The sequence below is a fragment of the Manacus candei genome, unplaced genomic scaffold, assembly GCF_025592945.1.
Source record: "Manacus candei isolate 608988 ecotype Guabito, Panama unplaced genomic scaffold, ASM2559294v1 h1tg000049l, whole genome shotgun sequence".
Taxonomy (NCBI): Eukaryota; Metazoa; Chordata; class Aves; order Passeriformes; family Pipridae; genus Manacus; species Manacus candei.
The window spans coordinates 19,427,086-19,444,843 of NW_026138097.1; the positions used below are offsets into that span (position 1 = coordinate 19,427,086).

General features: G+C 36.2%; 1 protein-coding gene across 4 annotated transcripts in view; it reads right to left on the bottom strand.

Annotated features, from left to right (window-relative positions):
* Positions 1 to 17,758, bottom strand: part of RELCH (RAB11 binding and LisH domain, coiled-coil and HEAT repeat containing) — a 74,084-nt gene that overhangs the window by 44,087 nt on the left and 12,239 nt on the right. For all 4 annotated transcript variants that reach the window (XM_051799358.1, XM_051799356.1, XM_051799355.1 and 1 more), the window contains exons 2-8: positions 12,304 to 12,393; positions 4,374 to 4,445; positions 4,210 to 4,265; positions 4,003 to 4,116; positions 2,816 to 3,019; positions 2,640 to 2,731; positions 1,878 to 2,183 (exon numbers count right to left, since the gene is read on the bottom strand). In XM_051799358.1, the coding sequence (XP_051655318.1) occupies positions 1,878 to 2,183; positions 2,640 to 2,731; positions 2,816 to 3,019; positions 4,003 to 4,116; positions 4,210 to 4,265; positions 4,374 to 4,445; positions 12,304 to 12,393 (934 nt within the window). The remainder of the gene's footprint in view (positions 1 to 1,877; positions 2,184 to 2,639; positions 2,732 to 2,815; positions 3,020 to 4,002; positions 4,117 to 4,209; positions 4,266 to 4,373; positions 4,446 to 12,303; positions 12,394 to 17,758) is intronic.

A 17,758-nucleotide genomic window follows, 5' to 3' on the forward strand; every position in this document is an offset into this window, starting at 1 on the left:
AGTGCATAATCCGGGAAAAAAATTTAGTACTACATACTGTTCTATAAAATTTTGTATCAAATATGGTTTCCTTTGACCCTTCGTTGAGGTGTTAAGCCCAAAGCAGAGTACAAAAATAGCTACATATTACACAGGCATTACTTATTTCTGCAGTGAACTGCATTTGAGGGGACTTCTGAAGTTAACTCAATGGGGATTCATGGCTTCATTGAACCACTTTTCAAATAAATCCATGTGCTGTTATATTTAAAACAGCTGTGAGCAGCGAAACAAATGCTGTTCTTCTAGACTCTACTGTCATAAATCCCACTGGAAATATGCAGTTCCTTCCTCAGTCAGTGATTTAATCCTATTTTGATACACATCCTCACTATCCCCAAACCATCAATCTAATATTCATGCACTTAATGCCACCCAGCACTCACCGTTACTCTGAGCAAACAAACTTGCAACAAGCCACAAATGAAAGTAGGCAGACAAGTATTTAGCAATCCATGTACAACAGATCTAAGTCTTGATTATTACCTAATCTAAATATTCAGCTAAGATACGAGAGAAATTTAAAAAGAAAACAAACTCTGGAAAGCTTAAATCAAACCACTGACCATTCTTCAGAAAAATCTAAGCTGTTTTATTTTCCTGTTAAACACCAGTATACTCAACTAAAAGAGAAGAAATTTGTCATGAGACTCTAAAGGACTGTATTAAAAAATCAGAACTCATTCCTCCTGTCCACTTCTAAAGTTGATATCCCTGAAAAAGTGCCCCGACCCTAGAAGTCAGTGCAAGAAGTTCAGAAAATCCAGAGAAAGCAGGATACTTAAGAGTTTACAAGAAAAGGTAATTACTAGCAGGGGTAGCAACTCCATTTTATAGGTATTCTTTTTCTTGCCTCCCAACAGCTTGCATTTATATTCCATCTGCAGAGAATGTCACACAGATTTCTACTTGGTATTTTCAGACAGAAGATATTTCTAGAAGCATATTACAGTATCAACACCAGCAAAAGAATGCTACATGAACTGACAAAATACAAAGCAAGATAGCTGCCTGCTTCCCTAGCAACAGCAACAATAAGATTGTAAGGTGATCTACTTGCACATCTTTGTCCACAATGGTAGTATTAAAAGCTGTACATACCCTCCTTAATTCTGTGGTACATGTTACTCCCGATGGCTACACAGTGGTTTATTCTACCACTTAACAAACAATTCACTTCCTCTCTTCACTATAAAAAGACTTTTATAGATTGGAGAGGCTTTCTCAAGAACTCTTAGACACACAAACTCAGTCTCCAAGGAATAACACCACATGAATACCTTATTTTAGTTAAAAGAATCATAGCTACCCAGTGAAGACTTGCCCCAAAATCAAACCTCAAAAAAGCAGAGTGCCATCAGATACCCTTTCTGATAATTCAAAAAATATATAAATAAAAATGTACTGCTCTCTTAGATACTCTGAGTTATACACATCTACATAGAAATAACAAAAATTTTTTTCAAACAACTCTTCAAGCAGAACAGAAGATAATCATGAAATTATAACTTAAAAGAGAATCTTGTTTTCCCATTCACTATTCTGATTTTATCTATTGCTGCAGCAAACAGGACTGGTTTTAGAAACAAGCAGAAGGCAAAAAGAAACGCTGAAACTTAATACTGAAACTGTAGGTTTGCCATGTGTACTCCCTCCTAAAAAGATTAGGAACAATATAAAAATATCAGTACTGTATCCTAGAGGTATGGTAAGTATTTTACTTGCATTCAAAACACACATGATCTATTCATGTGGCAGAATTTTACTGTTAGAAAAACATCTACTATCTTTACAAGAATTTTTAATTATAGCATGCCAGTTTACAACCTATCACTAACCTATTAGGTTTATCAAAGTGGACTGCAGTTTTAGATGATGGAGCACGTGAGGACAGTTTCTCTGTCTCTTTACAGGACACAGAATTTAGCATATCGTCTTTAGAAGTCCTTGAGTCCACTTCAGCAGATAAAGCAAGGTTTGTTTCCTCGGTGTTTCCATGTTTATTGTCATTCTCAGAGCTCTTGATATCCAAGTACCGTCCATTGTCCTCTGAGACCGTGAGAGGCACTTGTTTTAAAGGATGGGGAGCTACACCATAAACTGTTGACACAGCAAAGTTTTCATTCTTGAGAAGATCTATTTCACTGGAAAAGGAAAGGTAAATGAAATATTTCTGTAGCTTTCATAAGAATGCTGTTCAAATCACAAGACTGAAGCACAGAAATAAGGACAACGTACTGGAAAGAGCTCCCTCAACTCCAGTATGTGCACATCACAGTACTAAGGAGTTACAAAGCTAAGAGAAAAGAAAACCTATGCAAAATACATCAGATTATGTTTCAAAAAAATAAAGAAGTTACATTGAAAGAACAAAATTGATTACAAAATTAAATTATATGGGCAATAATAGATATAATCAGTTTGAAGTTTCTCCCTTTTTCTAATGAAATACCATGTATTGAAAAGGAAAGACTGCCCTGCCCTGAAGAATTCCTAGTAATTTCATACCTGTAAGTTGTATGTTTCCATATATGTGCTAGAAAAACACTGAGAAGTTATCCAACATTTATCAGCAGTTGAGTAGATTGGTAAGTACATACCTCTCAAGTCTTTGGATTTGTTCCATCAAAGACCATTTCTCACTGTTTAACACACTGATTTGATCTTCTAATTTTTGCACTATTAAACATTGCTAAATACAAGATAGAAAAAAAAGAGTTTAGTGCAATAAAGTAATATTGCAAACAGATGTAACATTTCTTCTGTACAGTCTTACTTCTATTGACTGTGGCGTTGTTTCAAATACAGGGACGGTCCCAAGTATAGGAGTATCAGCCTCTAACTCATCGTCTTCTACACCAACTGATGCATCCACCACATCTTTTGCAGTAACATGATGGTTTCCAAAGTCACGGTAGAGTTGTAACAGGTCAGGAGGTTTTGGAATGTTCAATCCTACATCATCCCAAAGTTCAAAATCCTTCAAAGGAATTAAAAAAAACTAAAGCATACAAAATACTTCCTTTTATTTTTGTTTCTCTTCCTCATTTGACCACAGGCCATACAACAGCAAAATAATTACATCAAGACTGCATTGTAGTAGAGCAGATGAAAGCTTAAATCAAATAGCAAGAAACAATAGCAGAGAAAGGATCCACTTCATGAAGCAATGCACTTTCATCCTAAAGGCAGCTCTAGGTAACATACTAAAGACAGGACCTTTCAAAACCACACAGATTACAATTTATCTTTTTTCTAGGACATGAACACTTTTTAGAATCAGAAACAACATTGCTCAAATTCTAGCAGAAGTCAGTGCAGCTGATAGAAGGTTTTCTACTGATAGAGGTATTGGTTTTGTTCCCATGTCAGCCACAAGTACAGGTGTAATTTCCCAGAGGCAGACTGTTACAGTACTGCAGAATCATTTAGAACATTAGACATAAAAGCAATCATCTTAGCTATGTTTGGAAAGATCTAAGATAACACCTTATGACAGAGAGTTTCTTCAGTGCTGTATTAAACGACACAGGGTCATTAAGTACACTCACATATATGCCCAGATCACAAACAACGAGTAAATTGTATATCCTGCACAAATCAACTGAGTATGATTTAAGGAAAAGATTATGTTCAAGATCCAGATCTGTCACATCAGAATCCAAGAAAGTATACAGGTACCCATAACTCACAGTAATTTGCTTCTTGTTTTGATTCCTTTAAAGAACACACTGTTTCCTTCCTATAATTTTTGGGAAAATACCCACAAACTGCTGTGTTTTCAAACCAAGTTTTATATATGAGAATGCTAACTAACATATTTAACTTTAAGAGTAATCATATATATATGAAGTGAACTACATGCTCAGGAGAAGTCATTGTAATTAACCTGAGTTTATGACAAGATCAGAATATGGCAAGCAAGCACGTAAAAAAAAAAACCCAATCACAAGCAAACTTTACCTGATCATGATTTTCATCTGAAAATGTTATTGATGTAAGCTTGTAACTATTCTTCAATAAAAATTCATTAACTAGGAAGTTTAGAGCTCTTTTCTCAAGAGGTCTGATTGGCTCCTGGAAAAAAAGAAAACAATACACTACATCTTTGGTTCATCTTTATTCCCGTCATAAAGTCCATGCAAAGCTCAGTTATCACCAGCCACCTACCTGAATTTCAGGACTTGATTTATAATTTTTTCGTTCCTGCAAAGGAACTTCATTTTCTGGGGAGGAAAAAAAAGTAACTGAATTTTACTCTCTCATAGAGGATGAGCTCAGCTACTTCTACATTGTTCAAAGTAGAGACTTAAGAAAAGGTTTATGTACACCACCTGCAGCCTGAGTCAGGTTGGCTCGAAGGGCCTGTATGGTCTCCTTGGCTTTCCGTAGTTCAAACTCCAGGACTGGACAGGGATTTGGATTAAACATACACAGGCATCCAACCAAGGCAAGGGAAACAAAAATAAAATATAAAAAGCAAGGATGGGTGTGAAAAAAAATATACTGTTTGTATTAAACAGAAAGCATGCAATCTTTATGGAACTTATGAACACATGCAGCAGAGTTGGTCTGAAAGCAAACTGGTGAAGGTTTTCCATAGTTTCATTGGCCTTAAGTTAGCTAAATCAAAATTTCAAGCTGTCTGACAAGGACTCGCTGTAGGGTTTTGGGATAGTATTTGGGAGTTGATCTTGTCAAATGTTTTGATTTCTTGGGGCAAGGGGAGTATACAGGCAATCAGAGCACAGATCTAAAGGAAGCAAATAGGTGCTGTCAGCAGAGGAAGCTGTCTCCATGTAGCAAAGCTTAAACCATGAAGTGAATGTACTGTCCCATTGAGACTACAGACTTCTGGAAAAAATTACACACTGAAATTTTAGTAGTTTAAAGGGGAGATTTTAAAACATACTTTATTTTACTGCACAAAACAGAGTAGTTTTAAATCTCTATTTAAAAATAGAAGAGTCTTAGGAATACCCTAGAGTTGATTAAGATTTTGCGTTCAATTGAACACATTGAAGAGATGCACAACCAAAAAAAAAAGCAAAAAAAGCAGCTCTTCTACAGTACTTATAAAGAAACCTGAAACAAAAAAAGCCTTTGCTCCATTATTCTTAAAAGTTTATAGTGATTCCAGACTCTACAACACTTTAAAAGATCTAGAGTCAGTTTTAGAGTCAAAAATATGTAATTCTAGCGGCTGCTATCACCTACTTCTCCTCTCCACTCCCCTGGTCACTGTTATGTGCTTCTCATGTTCCAGTGTTTCCTCCAAAAAGGGCCAGTGGTGCTTTGCTTGCACTGGGGTTTCATGTGTTTTGATGTTGAGGTCATGTATGGTGGCTTAAATTTTAAAACCCTGTACTTTTGCAAAACATAGAGCAAATGTTCCTTTAATAGCCATTTACAATTAGACCATCTAAGGGAACCTATTTAAGGAATTACCAGATAAATACATGCATTTAATTAATTCTCAGATTAATCTAATCACACTCAAAATATACAGTTACCAGAAAGAAGGACTCTTATACTTAACTAGAAAAGATGAGCACAAGACAGCTACAATACTGAACTGTTAGACAGCCTATTCAGAATATTTTAATGTCTACCTTATTCCCATGCAAAAAAAATCCATTGTAGCTGCTTTTAATAAGAAAATATCAATGATACCTTTAATCACTGCCTGGAAACAATTTAACACGGACTTTTGAAATATGTACATAGAGGACAATGCATTGCAGAATCACTGCATTGGCTCTAGATTGCATGAAATGCTACTGAAGGTTGCAAATAAAAATGTTTCCTCTTTCGAGCATCTGTTGCTAAGACTTCTGATAATTAGCACGCATGGAAAAAAGATTCACTCAGTTTGCAAATTATCCATAAAAACTGAAGGAGTAACTACAGTACACCACATTTGCTACATGAAAATAACTAGTTTGATGCACAGAATTTTACTGCAGCAATACAAAAGCGCAACTGAGGATACAATGAATAAAATATGTAAAATCTCTCTAGTATTCAGCAATGCTGATCTGCAAATACTTCTGTGCAACAAAGTTAGAAAATGCTCTCATAGTTAAGTACCTAATTTTAGCACTTCCTTGCATTTGAGTTACTTATTCACAGTTACAATTCTAAGTTGTAAACTACTAATTTGTTAGTTTTTGAAAATTGTAAAGAACTCAAATTGAGTAATTTTTCTGACAGAAATGACTATGTGTTAACATTTTACTCTTGTAAAATATTTTCAAAGACCAGAACAGTTGCAGATCAGGAGTGCCCTGCACTAGAATGATATAAATAATAAAAAAAGTTAGAAAAACAACACAAACTATAAAAACTCAGGAAATCCCATTAAGGAAAATAGGAATAAGACATGTCTGAAGGCGTGGAAAGCCAAAAAACTCATGTCAGACAAACCCATGTCAGACGGCAAGAATTAATTTTTAGTGAACTGTGATGATGCTGAAAATTCTTAGAAGCCATCAGGATTTTACCCATTCAACCTTAAAAGTAGATGACTCTGCTGCATGTTTTTCTGTTACACAGATTCTAGACATGGTATATTTGAGAAGTTGTCACTTTGCAGCTACACAGTTCTACTACAACACAGCATTGTTACAGTTGTACCTCATCTAGCCTTACTAATGCCACCATTATAATTGCCACCGTACAAACCTGGATGATTTCGAGTCGGTCACAAATTTAGCTTCTATTTGAAGAACTTTGTTTGTATTTTTGTTATATAAGCATAAATACTTGTAAGTATCTATAACATAATTTCAATCAAATGTTAAATTATGATAAAAAGGTCTTTATTTTAGAAGTTATACTGAAATGTGATCTTCTACCAAAATCTGTAATGATTTTTAACTCAGCACGTGTACTAATGAAATCAACACCGGAAATCCCTTAAATAAAAAGGCAACTTCTAACCCCGTTCTTTGTAACCATTATCAAGTACTGACTTTTAACATAATAATCTGATCTGTCTCCCCCTCTCCTTCTGTTAGGAAGCTGTCGTACCTTAGAGAAGTTACACCTTCAAAAGCATTGATAAAGCCAGCTAAAGTTTAACTTCATGCTCAAGTGAGCTGATAACATGTAGAACTCATTGCACCTGGTGAAGGAGCAGACACTCCTCAAATGATACACCAAAGCTTTGCTGCAGATAACTTAGGAAAGAACCCAAGTGACACCCCTCTACATCAGGAAAGCAGAGAACAGAAATTTGGAGCCTTGAGCTCAGTTTATCTTCCTGCCAGGAAAGGGCATTTCTGAACAATCTGGCTTGCCTTAGGGGAGACAAATTGAAATGGATCTCTTGCTTCTTATTTATAAAAGAACTCTAATCACTACATCTACCATTCTGAAAAAAAATTAGACTTACTCAAAAAGTGAATCTTTCAAGTGAGCAACCAGGCATTAGATAAAGTTTTTCAGATTAGCCATTTTTACATGATTCAGTTTTCAAGAAGCTAACCTAACACACCTTAAAAGAGAAGTGCATATCAGGAGTAGCTTGTCTGCTGAGCTTTGACATTTAAAAGTGAAGTTTCCTCAAGGATCTTATTCTATTCACTCATATTTGTTAATGACTTCATAAGTTTTTGGATCATAGGTTGAGAAGACAGCTATAAAAAACAATCTGAGATTTGGGATGGAACAAGTTGAAATCTACATGAACAGCAGTCTTGTGGGGCCAAGGCCAAAAAGCTGAAGAATTAAACAGTATTTCTAAATTTTTTTCAATACTAGCTTTTGTATAAGTAGTATTATTTCCAATTAAACCAGAATTTTACGTTTCACTTATGAAATATCTTGTTAGACTTTTGCATACTTCACTATGAAGTATTTCAGACAACAGGAGAAAGGTAGTTTTGTGTTGTGAAGCCACAAGACGGCATTCAGACATTTTCTTTTAAAAGTAGTTCTCCTCTGAAGTATCAAGGGCCCCTGTGCTTACCTAGTTTTCCTCAAACTTTCATACTGTTACAAGCTTTGTTGTTGGTTCCTTAACTGTTATTTTGAGATCTTCCTCCTTGCAAAGTAAATGTAGAACTCCAGATGTCCTAAATCATGCCCTTTAAAACATGTATGATATCCCATTACATTTATGGATTTGTATACACATTTTGAGTCAATCAGAAAAAAATTTAAATTCTCTGACAATAGTTAGCAATGAAGCCACTATCACAAACGTACTTAAGGTGTCCAAAGTCCCCCTTTCCTGAAACAAGCACTAAGAAGAAAAGCAACCTTATTTACAGTTGTTGTGAAACACTTCAGGACATAACACAAATAGACCTGAACCAGAAAGTTGCATTACAGCATGAGATATGACTACCACACTACAAAGCTTAAGACCAGCATGAGAGTTCATGAGCAAGATAATGGAGAACTTGTTGCCATAGTGGGAAGCCAACACTTGACTCGGCAACCTCATTAATGCTTTTGAGTTAATGAGACAGGACCAGATACAGAGAAAACCTCAACTACAGCAGACTTTTCTTCAGGTTCAACCCTTGGAGACAATCAACCTGGAACGAAATTTAAGAGGCTTACAACTGCTTCACAGGGCCTGAGACAGGAAATGGGAAGACAAAACCCGTTTTCAGGATAAACAAACTGTACACACAGTGTTCGCACATGACTGTTGTATTACAGATGCCTTTTGAGTTCTGGTTTTTTGGTTTTTGTTTGTCTGTTTTTTAAGATTTTCCTCTGATTTTGATTGTGCACAAGTAACAGTAATCATTAAAAAAAGAAAATAAAAAGGTCTATAAAAAGCAGAAACTGTGAACCCAAGTCTAGATAAATGAAATTCTCAAAAATAATCCAGTGGTTTTTGAGCTTGTCTCTTCCCTTCAAATCCTGACACAGACAGTATTTCATTCTGCTAATCAGAGATACATAGTCTAGCCAGAAATCGATGCTAACATCGGGAGATCTGAGAGCATAATTGATTGAAATGGAATTTGACTATGAGAATTAACTTTATTATCATGAAAAACAAAACCTGTTTTTAAAACTATCAGATTCTTAGAATAGTAGGTGTGAAAGGTAAGTTAGCAATAATAAGGATTCTGAATTATGGAAAGTAGGGGTTTTAGATCACAAGCATACTTGTGCACATGGTCAATTTAAGATGTGGCAGAAGATTCACTTCCTTAGACTGAATGTCAGATGACCTATTTAAAGCAAATGCTGTGAGTATTTGACTTCAAGTTAGGTATATTCTTATTCCACAGGAAGGGAATAGGTTTTCCATTCCCTTGTTGTTTTATGAAAATTAGTATTTGGAGGAGGTTTTTTAACCCTAATAAATCCTTCAGTACTGAGTTTATCTTAGCAGCATTTCAAGCACTGAATACATGAGTTCAGATTCAAGACTTATCAATCTTAGAGAACGAGTTATTTCCATCTAGTAAATTGTAAACTGTAAGGATGTAAGTATTTTTTTTGAACTCTTAGTGGATTACAAATGTATTATCCAAATTGTTAGAAAGCTCTCATTTTCATTAGGATTGGATAGATAATGAAGAATGTTTTCGAAAGTGCAGTTAGTTTTCTCATGCTTATCTACATCCTCAACTTGCATCTTTTTAGTCAAGCTCATAATATCACAGAAGAGACTCACTTCGCTTCCTTCGATCACACTTCCCAAAAGAAAAGTTTACACCAACTCTTCAAAACGTGTTTACTTCTATGCCAAATTTTGATTCTAATGCCAGATGGAATGAACTGGGCTAACAGTTTTGAAATACTGAAATAAATTTTAAAGTCCTTTTGACTTGGAACCAGTTTATGGGTTACATTTAGTGACTGATGTGCATTTATGTCCTATCTTTCATTTGACTAGTGAATTGATATGGAAATCCTGCATTCTGTCCAAACTGTAAAAAACAAAGATAGCAGCATGAGAAGGGCGCTTACAAAAAGAAACTACTCAAACCCCACTCTGAGAACTATCAAAAGGAAAATATGGCTATTAGATCATGGCCTCAAGCTTTCACAACAGATTACAATGTTATCTCCTAATCATCAAAGCTCTTCACAGTAAAGAAAGAATTTGAGAAGAAATAAGCAAAATGGACTTCCATTTAAGTTTCAAACTGCATTTGCAGCTAAGAACTACTTCAAAAGCAGAAGTTATAAGCCAGAGTTTGTTCTAAGAAGGCACTAGATATGCAAAGTTTTTGAAACCTCTGCTGTCATAATTTTTTCATGTGCAAATTAAATACTTATCCATTTTCTGAAGTTTATTTCTCAGAAAGATTGCTTTAAACAGAACTGAGGCAAAATATTTTAAGCAATTATGACTGAACCAGAATTTTAAGTAGAAATAGGATATTTTGGAAAACTTTGAGTCTTCATGAATATCCAGAAATAATATTCCAGTCTTGCTTTGTTCAAATTCTTATGATGTTTTTTGAAAACTCTGGGAAAAACATCTCCAAAGGGACATAGAAATGTAACGTAAATATCCAGACATATAATTTCTTTGTCGATTACATATGACAGCAGCCAATCAACTATACTGTAATTGTCCAAAATATTGATCTATTGTAGGATTACTTAATTAAATTTAATATTTATTTTTAGGGTATATTCATTTCATACTGGGAGCAATCATTATTTTGTTATTAATGTTCCATCAGAAGATTAATGGTTCTACTGGATGTCAATTCTGACTGGGAATATACTTTCTATAAGCACATCTAATCCAATTCAGGTACTAAAGACAGCACTAAGCACAGATCAAACTAGCTCTCTCCATAATACTATTGACAAGTAATACTGTCTAGAAACAGGAAAATCTACTAAGATGATGAAAATAAATAAAGTATTGGAAATTTGCTTGTTTCTTCCTTGTATTCCAGGACACAATTCACAAGCACTTGGGTTCCTAAAGCAATTTGCTTAGAAGATTAGTTGTCTATTTACAGCTATTGCCTCCTTGAAACAGACTACTTATATTGAAAAAGAGAGTAATTAGATAGTAATAAAAATCTGGAAGTTTCCATATAAATTGAAGAACACTAAGTCCCTATAGTTCTAGACCAGAGCACCAAATACCTGAAGTTGCTTCATGTTCATGAATTTAATCCAGTCCTTTAACTCAGTAACGCTGACTAGGTAAGAAAAATTAGATTTTCCTACCACTTTTGTTTCTTCTCTCTGGTTCAATACTGGTTGCCATTTCAGACTAACTGAGGGAGAAAAATTTCTGAGTCAAGATCCTTTTCAGAAGTGTTTCATCAGCCTTTTTGTTGCTTAAGAACATGACAGTGCTTCTGCTAGGAAGCTGGTGGTTCAGAGTACAGACAACAGCATGGAACAGAGACATAGCAGCTTGTATTATTTCAGGTTTCATAAAGCTTGACTATGTGAGCAGAAGTCCCAGCATCGACAACCTTCATGTACTTGTGATATTAAACAGCATTAAGTGACAAGAAGTAAACAGAGTTCTGCAGCAGTTTCTAGAGAGTTTTATTGGGTTTCTCTACAGAAGCCATGAATAACTTAACATCTGAACTTAGAAAAAAACCTGGACTAGAGAAATACGGTTCAAATGCAAAAGAGATTACTAAAATAATCTCAAATATAGAGAGAAGGTTCTGCCTTTGGTGAGATAAAAGATCCTGAAATTAAAAGTGCCAGAGGCCCCTAAGTTCAGAACAAGAGGCAAATAAAGCCACTTCCTTAAACCATTCTTACACAATCAAAGAATCAAATGGGAGAGAAAAGCACTACAGTTAAGATTTGTAGCAAAAAAGATTTACGGAACTAAGTAAATCCCAAATTTGCTCTGGGTTTGGAAATGCTTATTTGACTGATCTACATGAAAGCTATATTTAAGAGATGACTCGAAAGAAATTTTTATATCAGAAATCTATCATCCACGTAGTAGTCACAGAATACTATGTAGAATATTTTAGCATATGTTTCAGCTAGAGAGTAGTAGTCAGTAGACAATATCAAGATACAGTTCTATTGTCAAAAGCTGGTATATATTTAAGTATACTGCTTATTTCTACCCTAGCAATATCTGGAATCGTACAGAAGTACACCTGACTGAATATTTAGTTATTGTAGTAGAAATGTCTAAAACATGATATCATCAAGTGACTAGTTAAACCATTACAGTGAAGTCTTGTCATCTTCAGAAATGTTAATTTAAATACACTTATGCTAGAAACAAGTCCAACAGTAAAATTAACATTCTAAGATTCCTAAATCATACAGAAAACTTACCTGCTACTCTTTCATCTGTTTCCCTATTGCCATCATCAGAGTATCTTGCAAAATCTAAGGAATCAAGAGTACTGATGCTTCCAGCGCGATCTTAAAGGGGAGGAAAGAAAAAAAAAGATATCAGAAATAACCCTGAAGAGTTGCCTGTCTTTGACAGAGAAAGACAAAACACATTATAAATTGAAGGCTAAATAAGTTCTGCAAGACTGAATTTTACTGCATTTTCTAAAAGTGTCTCTAAGTAAAGACTACGTCAGAAAATTTGAACAAAAAATACAGCATTGCAACAAGTTCACTGAACAGCCTGTAAGAAATTCACTTTTTCTCCCCCTAAAAGGTGGTGTTTCTACCTTGTACACAGCAGGTGAGGAGCACTGTAGTGTAGCGCTTCCCCTTTCACACAAGGGCCAGGGACCTTGGCTTGGACATGCAGGTGAGCACTCACAAGAAACCAAAGAGGTACAAAGTGTTGTGCCACAGGTTCCAAGCAGTTCTGTTCCCATTCTACAGAAATTTTTAACTGCCCCAAATACACTACTTCGTTTTCCCATTTTTTGTATTTTGAGGCATGTTACCATGACCAAATACTTTTCTACATCTCCTGATCTGGCCACTAACTTCACTATATACCCACTTAATCAACGCTTACCAAGAAACATATTACCTAAGAAAAGCAAAGGAAGTACAGTTCATGCTACTGCAGGCATAACGTTCACATTCTAGAATTAAATTCTTAATTTAAAAAAAGAAAAATGAAAACATTCAAGAAATTCAGTAACAAACACAAGGTTTTGATCTGATCCTGACATTTTTCATTTCAGGGGAAGGAGAAAGAAAAATGATCAAGCAAAATGTAATTTTGATAATTTCAAGTCTGTTGATGCACACATTCACCTTTTTATCAGAAAAATGCATAAAATACTCAGTAACAGAACTCAAAATAAACTGAACATGTTCCTAACACAATTGAACATGCAGAAATTATATTAAGTACCTTAACATCTTTCCCCTCCCTTTGAAATTAATTTTTATGTAGCACTTCAGAAATAAATTTAATTACATTAGAGCTGTTGTCACATTAACAAAGAACAAACTCCATAGAGCTGTCAAGAAAACCTCCTAACTGTCAGTGGAAATAGAAGTAATTTCATCACTTGTCAGTCAAATTTTGTCATGACTAACATCTCTAAGTATTTAACCTCTCCTCTCATTCTGCATTATGTAAAAGAAGTTTTTTGAAGGATTATTTTTTTTATTAATTAGTTTCTTTTGTATATTTATGTCTAAGTTGTCTCATAAGGTCTTGTGACATCCTCTCTACATACAGACCAGCACTGGACTGAAAAAAGAACACCTGGATTAAGACTGATTAAAGCATCTACACTGAAAAGCTAGAGAGAACACTAAATTTGCCAACTCTAGCTGAGTGACACGGTACCAAACCAAAAGTGCCTGGCAACCCTAACTTGTTTGTTCCACGGACATAAAGTATATGACAGTATATAGTTTATATCTAATAACAGGGGTTTTTTTCCTATTACTATGCTTTCTCATCCAACTAAGGACTGTTGCTCCTCAATGATGTCTATTCAGTAATTGGTTTTAACCCTTATTTTTCATATGCAGATTCTGGTCTTTTCTACTGCATTTTTTCAAGACATTATTCTGATTTAATAATTCTCTCCAGGTTGTTCTATAGCACTTAGCAGCACAGTACAAACTCTTCTTTTTACGGCATCTTTGCAAAATGGACTGTTTTGAAAATAAACCAGTGGGGAACCACATTGAGTGGTTAAGTCAAAAGTAAACATGAACTTTGCATGCACAGCATGAAAGTCTTGAGAGCTGACTTTCAAAACACCCAACACCTTGATCAGTATGTATGGCTCCAAATTATTTCTTTGGGAGCTGCAAGATAATTTTTTGAAATCCAATTCAAGTCTTGAGTTAAAGAAAAAGAGATCCCAATGAAAAACTGATATTTAAGAAAAGTGAACCAGTCTCATATAGTATTGCTATGGCAAAAACAGAAATACAACTGTTTCCTCCTACAGTCTTGCCATGTTTGCAAGGTAACAATCAGAGAAACAATGCTCAAATTTTCAGGTAAAGTCAACCACATCATCATTACTGAAGCATCTAAAGCCATAGGTAACACTACCTTTTTTTCCTATGACTAATGGCCCACTTTTGAGGCAAGGGCTCTCTCCTGAAAAGTGATAAAACAAATCCAGCTATAAAATACAAATGTACTTGCCAAAGCAGCCAGAAAGTTCTTGAAAAAACCTCCAAAAAACAGGTGTCTAGAAAAATGCATGGGGCAATCACAATCTTTGTCAGGATGTATGAAATGGAAGCTGTTTAAGATGATACCAGTGGCTATGAATCCAACAATTTGCCGTATCAATTCGTTCTACAGCTTTAACAGTCCTAGAGAAACTGAACACCAAGGGTTTTTCACCATTTTAACACTCAGAAACAGCCTTATGCACCACATCTACATGCACAGCAGCAATTTGTAAGGTTGAATGTTCACCATTTAGGTTTCTCTTTATCACTATAGTGTTCACAATAACAGCAAACATTTGACACTTTTCATACAGGCTGATGTTACAAAGATTCAGATTGATTAAACAAAATGAAAGTCTGCTGAGGAACACCAGCCTCATGGCCTGTTTTCTGCTACGATCATTGCTCTCTCCCAGTAATGCTGATCCTCCTTCCTGTTACAAAAAAGCATAGCCCAGCTATCATCACCCCCCCAAGCATGCTGTCATTACTAGAACAAGCCAATTTGGGTGCTAGAAGTCATTATGTCCAGTGTTCAATCTGAAGATAAGGTTTAAAATGAAAAATGTCTTTATGTATTCCATTGGTGGAACCTGAATCTACACAGAGAACTACCTACAGCTATCCAAACAAACAGCTGAAGGAAATGAAACACTAACAAAGACAACCTATACACACATACAGGTTGAATGGTATCTTCTCAATTGAGTGTCCCACTAGATGATATATACTGCCAAATTTCAAGTTGTGAAATTATAACTTCCACAATGCAATGCCAACTAAATGGTCAGCTTGTAATGTATATGTAACATCTTATAATGCAGCTACACTTTTACCACTGCTTTGCTATAGGATACTGCCTTTAAAATAAGTGGTGTGGTTAAAGAAGTGCTTCTTCATGGCAAGAGGCCACCAGCGCTGAAGCACTTCAGCTGAGACACCTCCTGGGCAAAGGGGCTCCACAGGCATTAATGAACCATCAGTGCTAAGGCTATACCCTGCCAAGCCCCAGTGCAGGGAAAGCCCAGTCACAGCCACAGCTCCCACTGAGGCAGGTGCTTCAAGCAGTAGGAAAGGAAGCAATGCAGGAGCAGCTCCCTCTGCCTTCAGTGCTGGCACAGCTACTCATTTCTGCCTCCCACCACAGCCAGGCTGGGTGAGGTCCAAATGGCAGCTCCACCTCCTCATGCTCACACTGCAAAGCTTGTAGTGCCACATAGTCCTTGCCTGCCCTGGCTACTTCAAAGCTTCTGCCCGAGACAGCTGCGGTGGAGTCAGGGCTCAGGAAAGATCAGGCAGCAAAGGCGCCCTGCTGCTTCTTTCAAATGCCATGGCAGCACTAGTGACCTTCTGGAAGTAGGCAAGATGAATTTTGGGGCTGTAATTGCACAACAAAATGAAGCACCTCAAGGAAGAGCCAAGCATCACACAGGAACTCGCACCAGCGGGTTTACACAGCAAAGAGGGATTTATGATACTATGGTATCAGAGAACATGGGAGAACAAGGTGAGAAGGGAAAGCTAAACGAGACGAGAGAAAATATGACCCAGACCTGTCAGATCTATCATTATCAGTAGGGCCATAGCACACAGGTGCTGCCAGGCAGGGCAGTGCTGAGCAGTGCCCAAAGCTGAACAGCAGCAGGCCGGTCCCATCGCTGCACCTACCCAAAATGTCTCTGTGGGGTAACTCTATGAGGCCTCACTCCTAACCAATGTCTTTGTAGGCAGTCATCAGCTGAGGTTTAGCTCCTACAACTAATGCCATCATCCAGAAAATCACACAATAACATCTTATAATCTCAAATTTTACACTTCCATAAAGGATGCACCTGCTCAGCAAAGGATCAGAGGGTGGAAAAGGTACCTCCCTGATGCCAACTCAAGAGCCTTGTTTGCCAGGAAAATGGGAAGGGCTGTTTGAATGAGTGGAATTGGCAAGGGAAGGGCTATGCTCAGTCACGTAGCTCACCTGAGGAATGTGAAACATCACCATTTATCTGAAGTACTGACAATGGTACTCCACAGACTGAGTGGATGTATTTCAACCACAGTGTTCAGAAAAGAGTACTATTTTCTGAACTGAAAAGAGAAACTTAAAAAGGAAAAAAAAATTAATTTTTTAGAAGAAAACAACACATTTCTTCACTTTATTTTTTAATAAAAAATAAAAATCTTAGGTTTAAGTTACTTGGCCAATAATATCAAAGCATAATCTTTCTCCTGAAAAGGAGAAGTACACTTGGGCCGAATTGTGTTTCTTTCCCAGAAGGAAATCCAATGTGACACAGCAGTGGGAACTCATTTTGCTGTCTTGAGGTGTGCATTCTTACCAACAGTCCCCTGTGCATGGATTTTAGACTTCTTTCTCTGAATTAAAACACTTTTCAAGCAGCAATTAATTTTTGCTAAAAGCTTTCCTAGTGAATAGCGACAAAATAATTGCTGTCAGCTTCATGTTTCAGAAATGGTAAAGCAAAGTAACAAGAACAGTTTTGACAAGGAGGTATCAACACCTGCAGAACATGGATCACCTCAATACGGGACAAGAAAGTGCCATGGGTGTGTAGAGGAAAAGTGAAATAGGCTTAGGCTTTTCATAGTACGTACTAGTGAAAAGCCAGGAGAGAGACTGGGATAGTAAAGGAGAGCCTGTGTATAGTTCTTGTCTCCTACCTTTACCAGTGGAATAGGATGAACAAAGTCAGAATGCCAAGATTCATATTGGATACTCTAAGCTAAGAAGTTTTTTTTAATCCATTTGTTTAAAAATGCAATGTTTTTACTTTCATTTGTGAACTTAAAAATCAGGTTCAACACCACACTTTGCTTATTAACTTCTACAATCGTTTAAAATATTGCTTCACTCCAGAGGAATTTCACTTCTTTTCTTATTCCCAGAACTGTCACTAGTACGAAAAGTAGATTTTTGCTGACAGCTCGTGTTCCCTAGGCATATCCAGCTGTCACTGAAAATAGAGCATAACTATAGAAGTAGGAAAATATAAGATCTTGAAGTGATACATCCCCTTCTACTGACTTACACAATATGAAAAAAGTTAAGTTTCATTCACTCTGATGGTAAAATGAGATTATTTTTACCAGCTTACCTAAAGGGACACCAAGAGGGATCACATTAGCCATATTTTCATATTAGCCATATTTT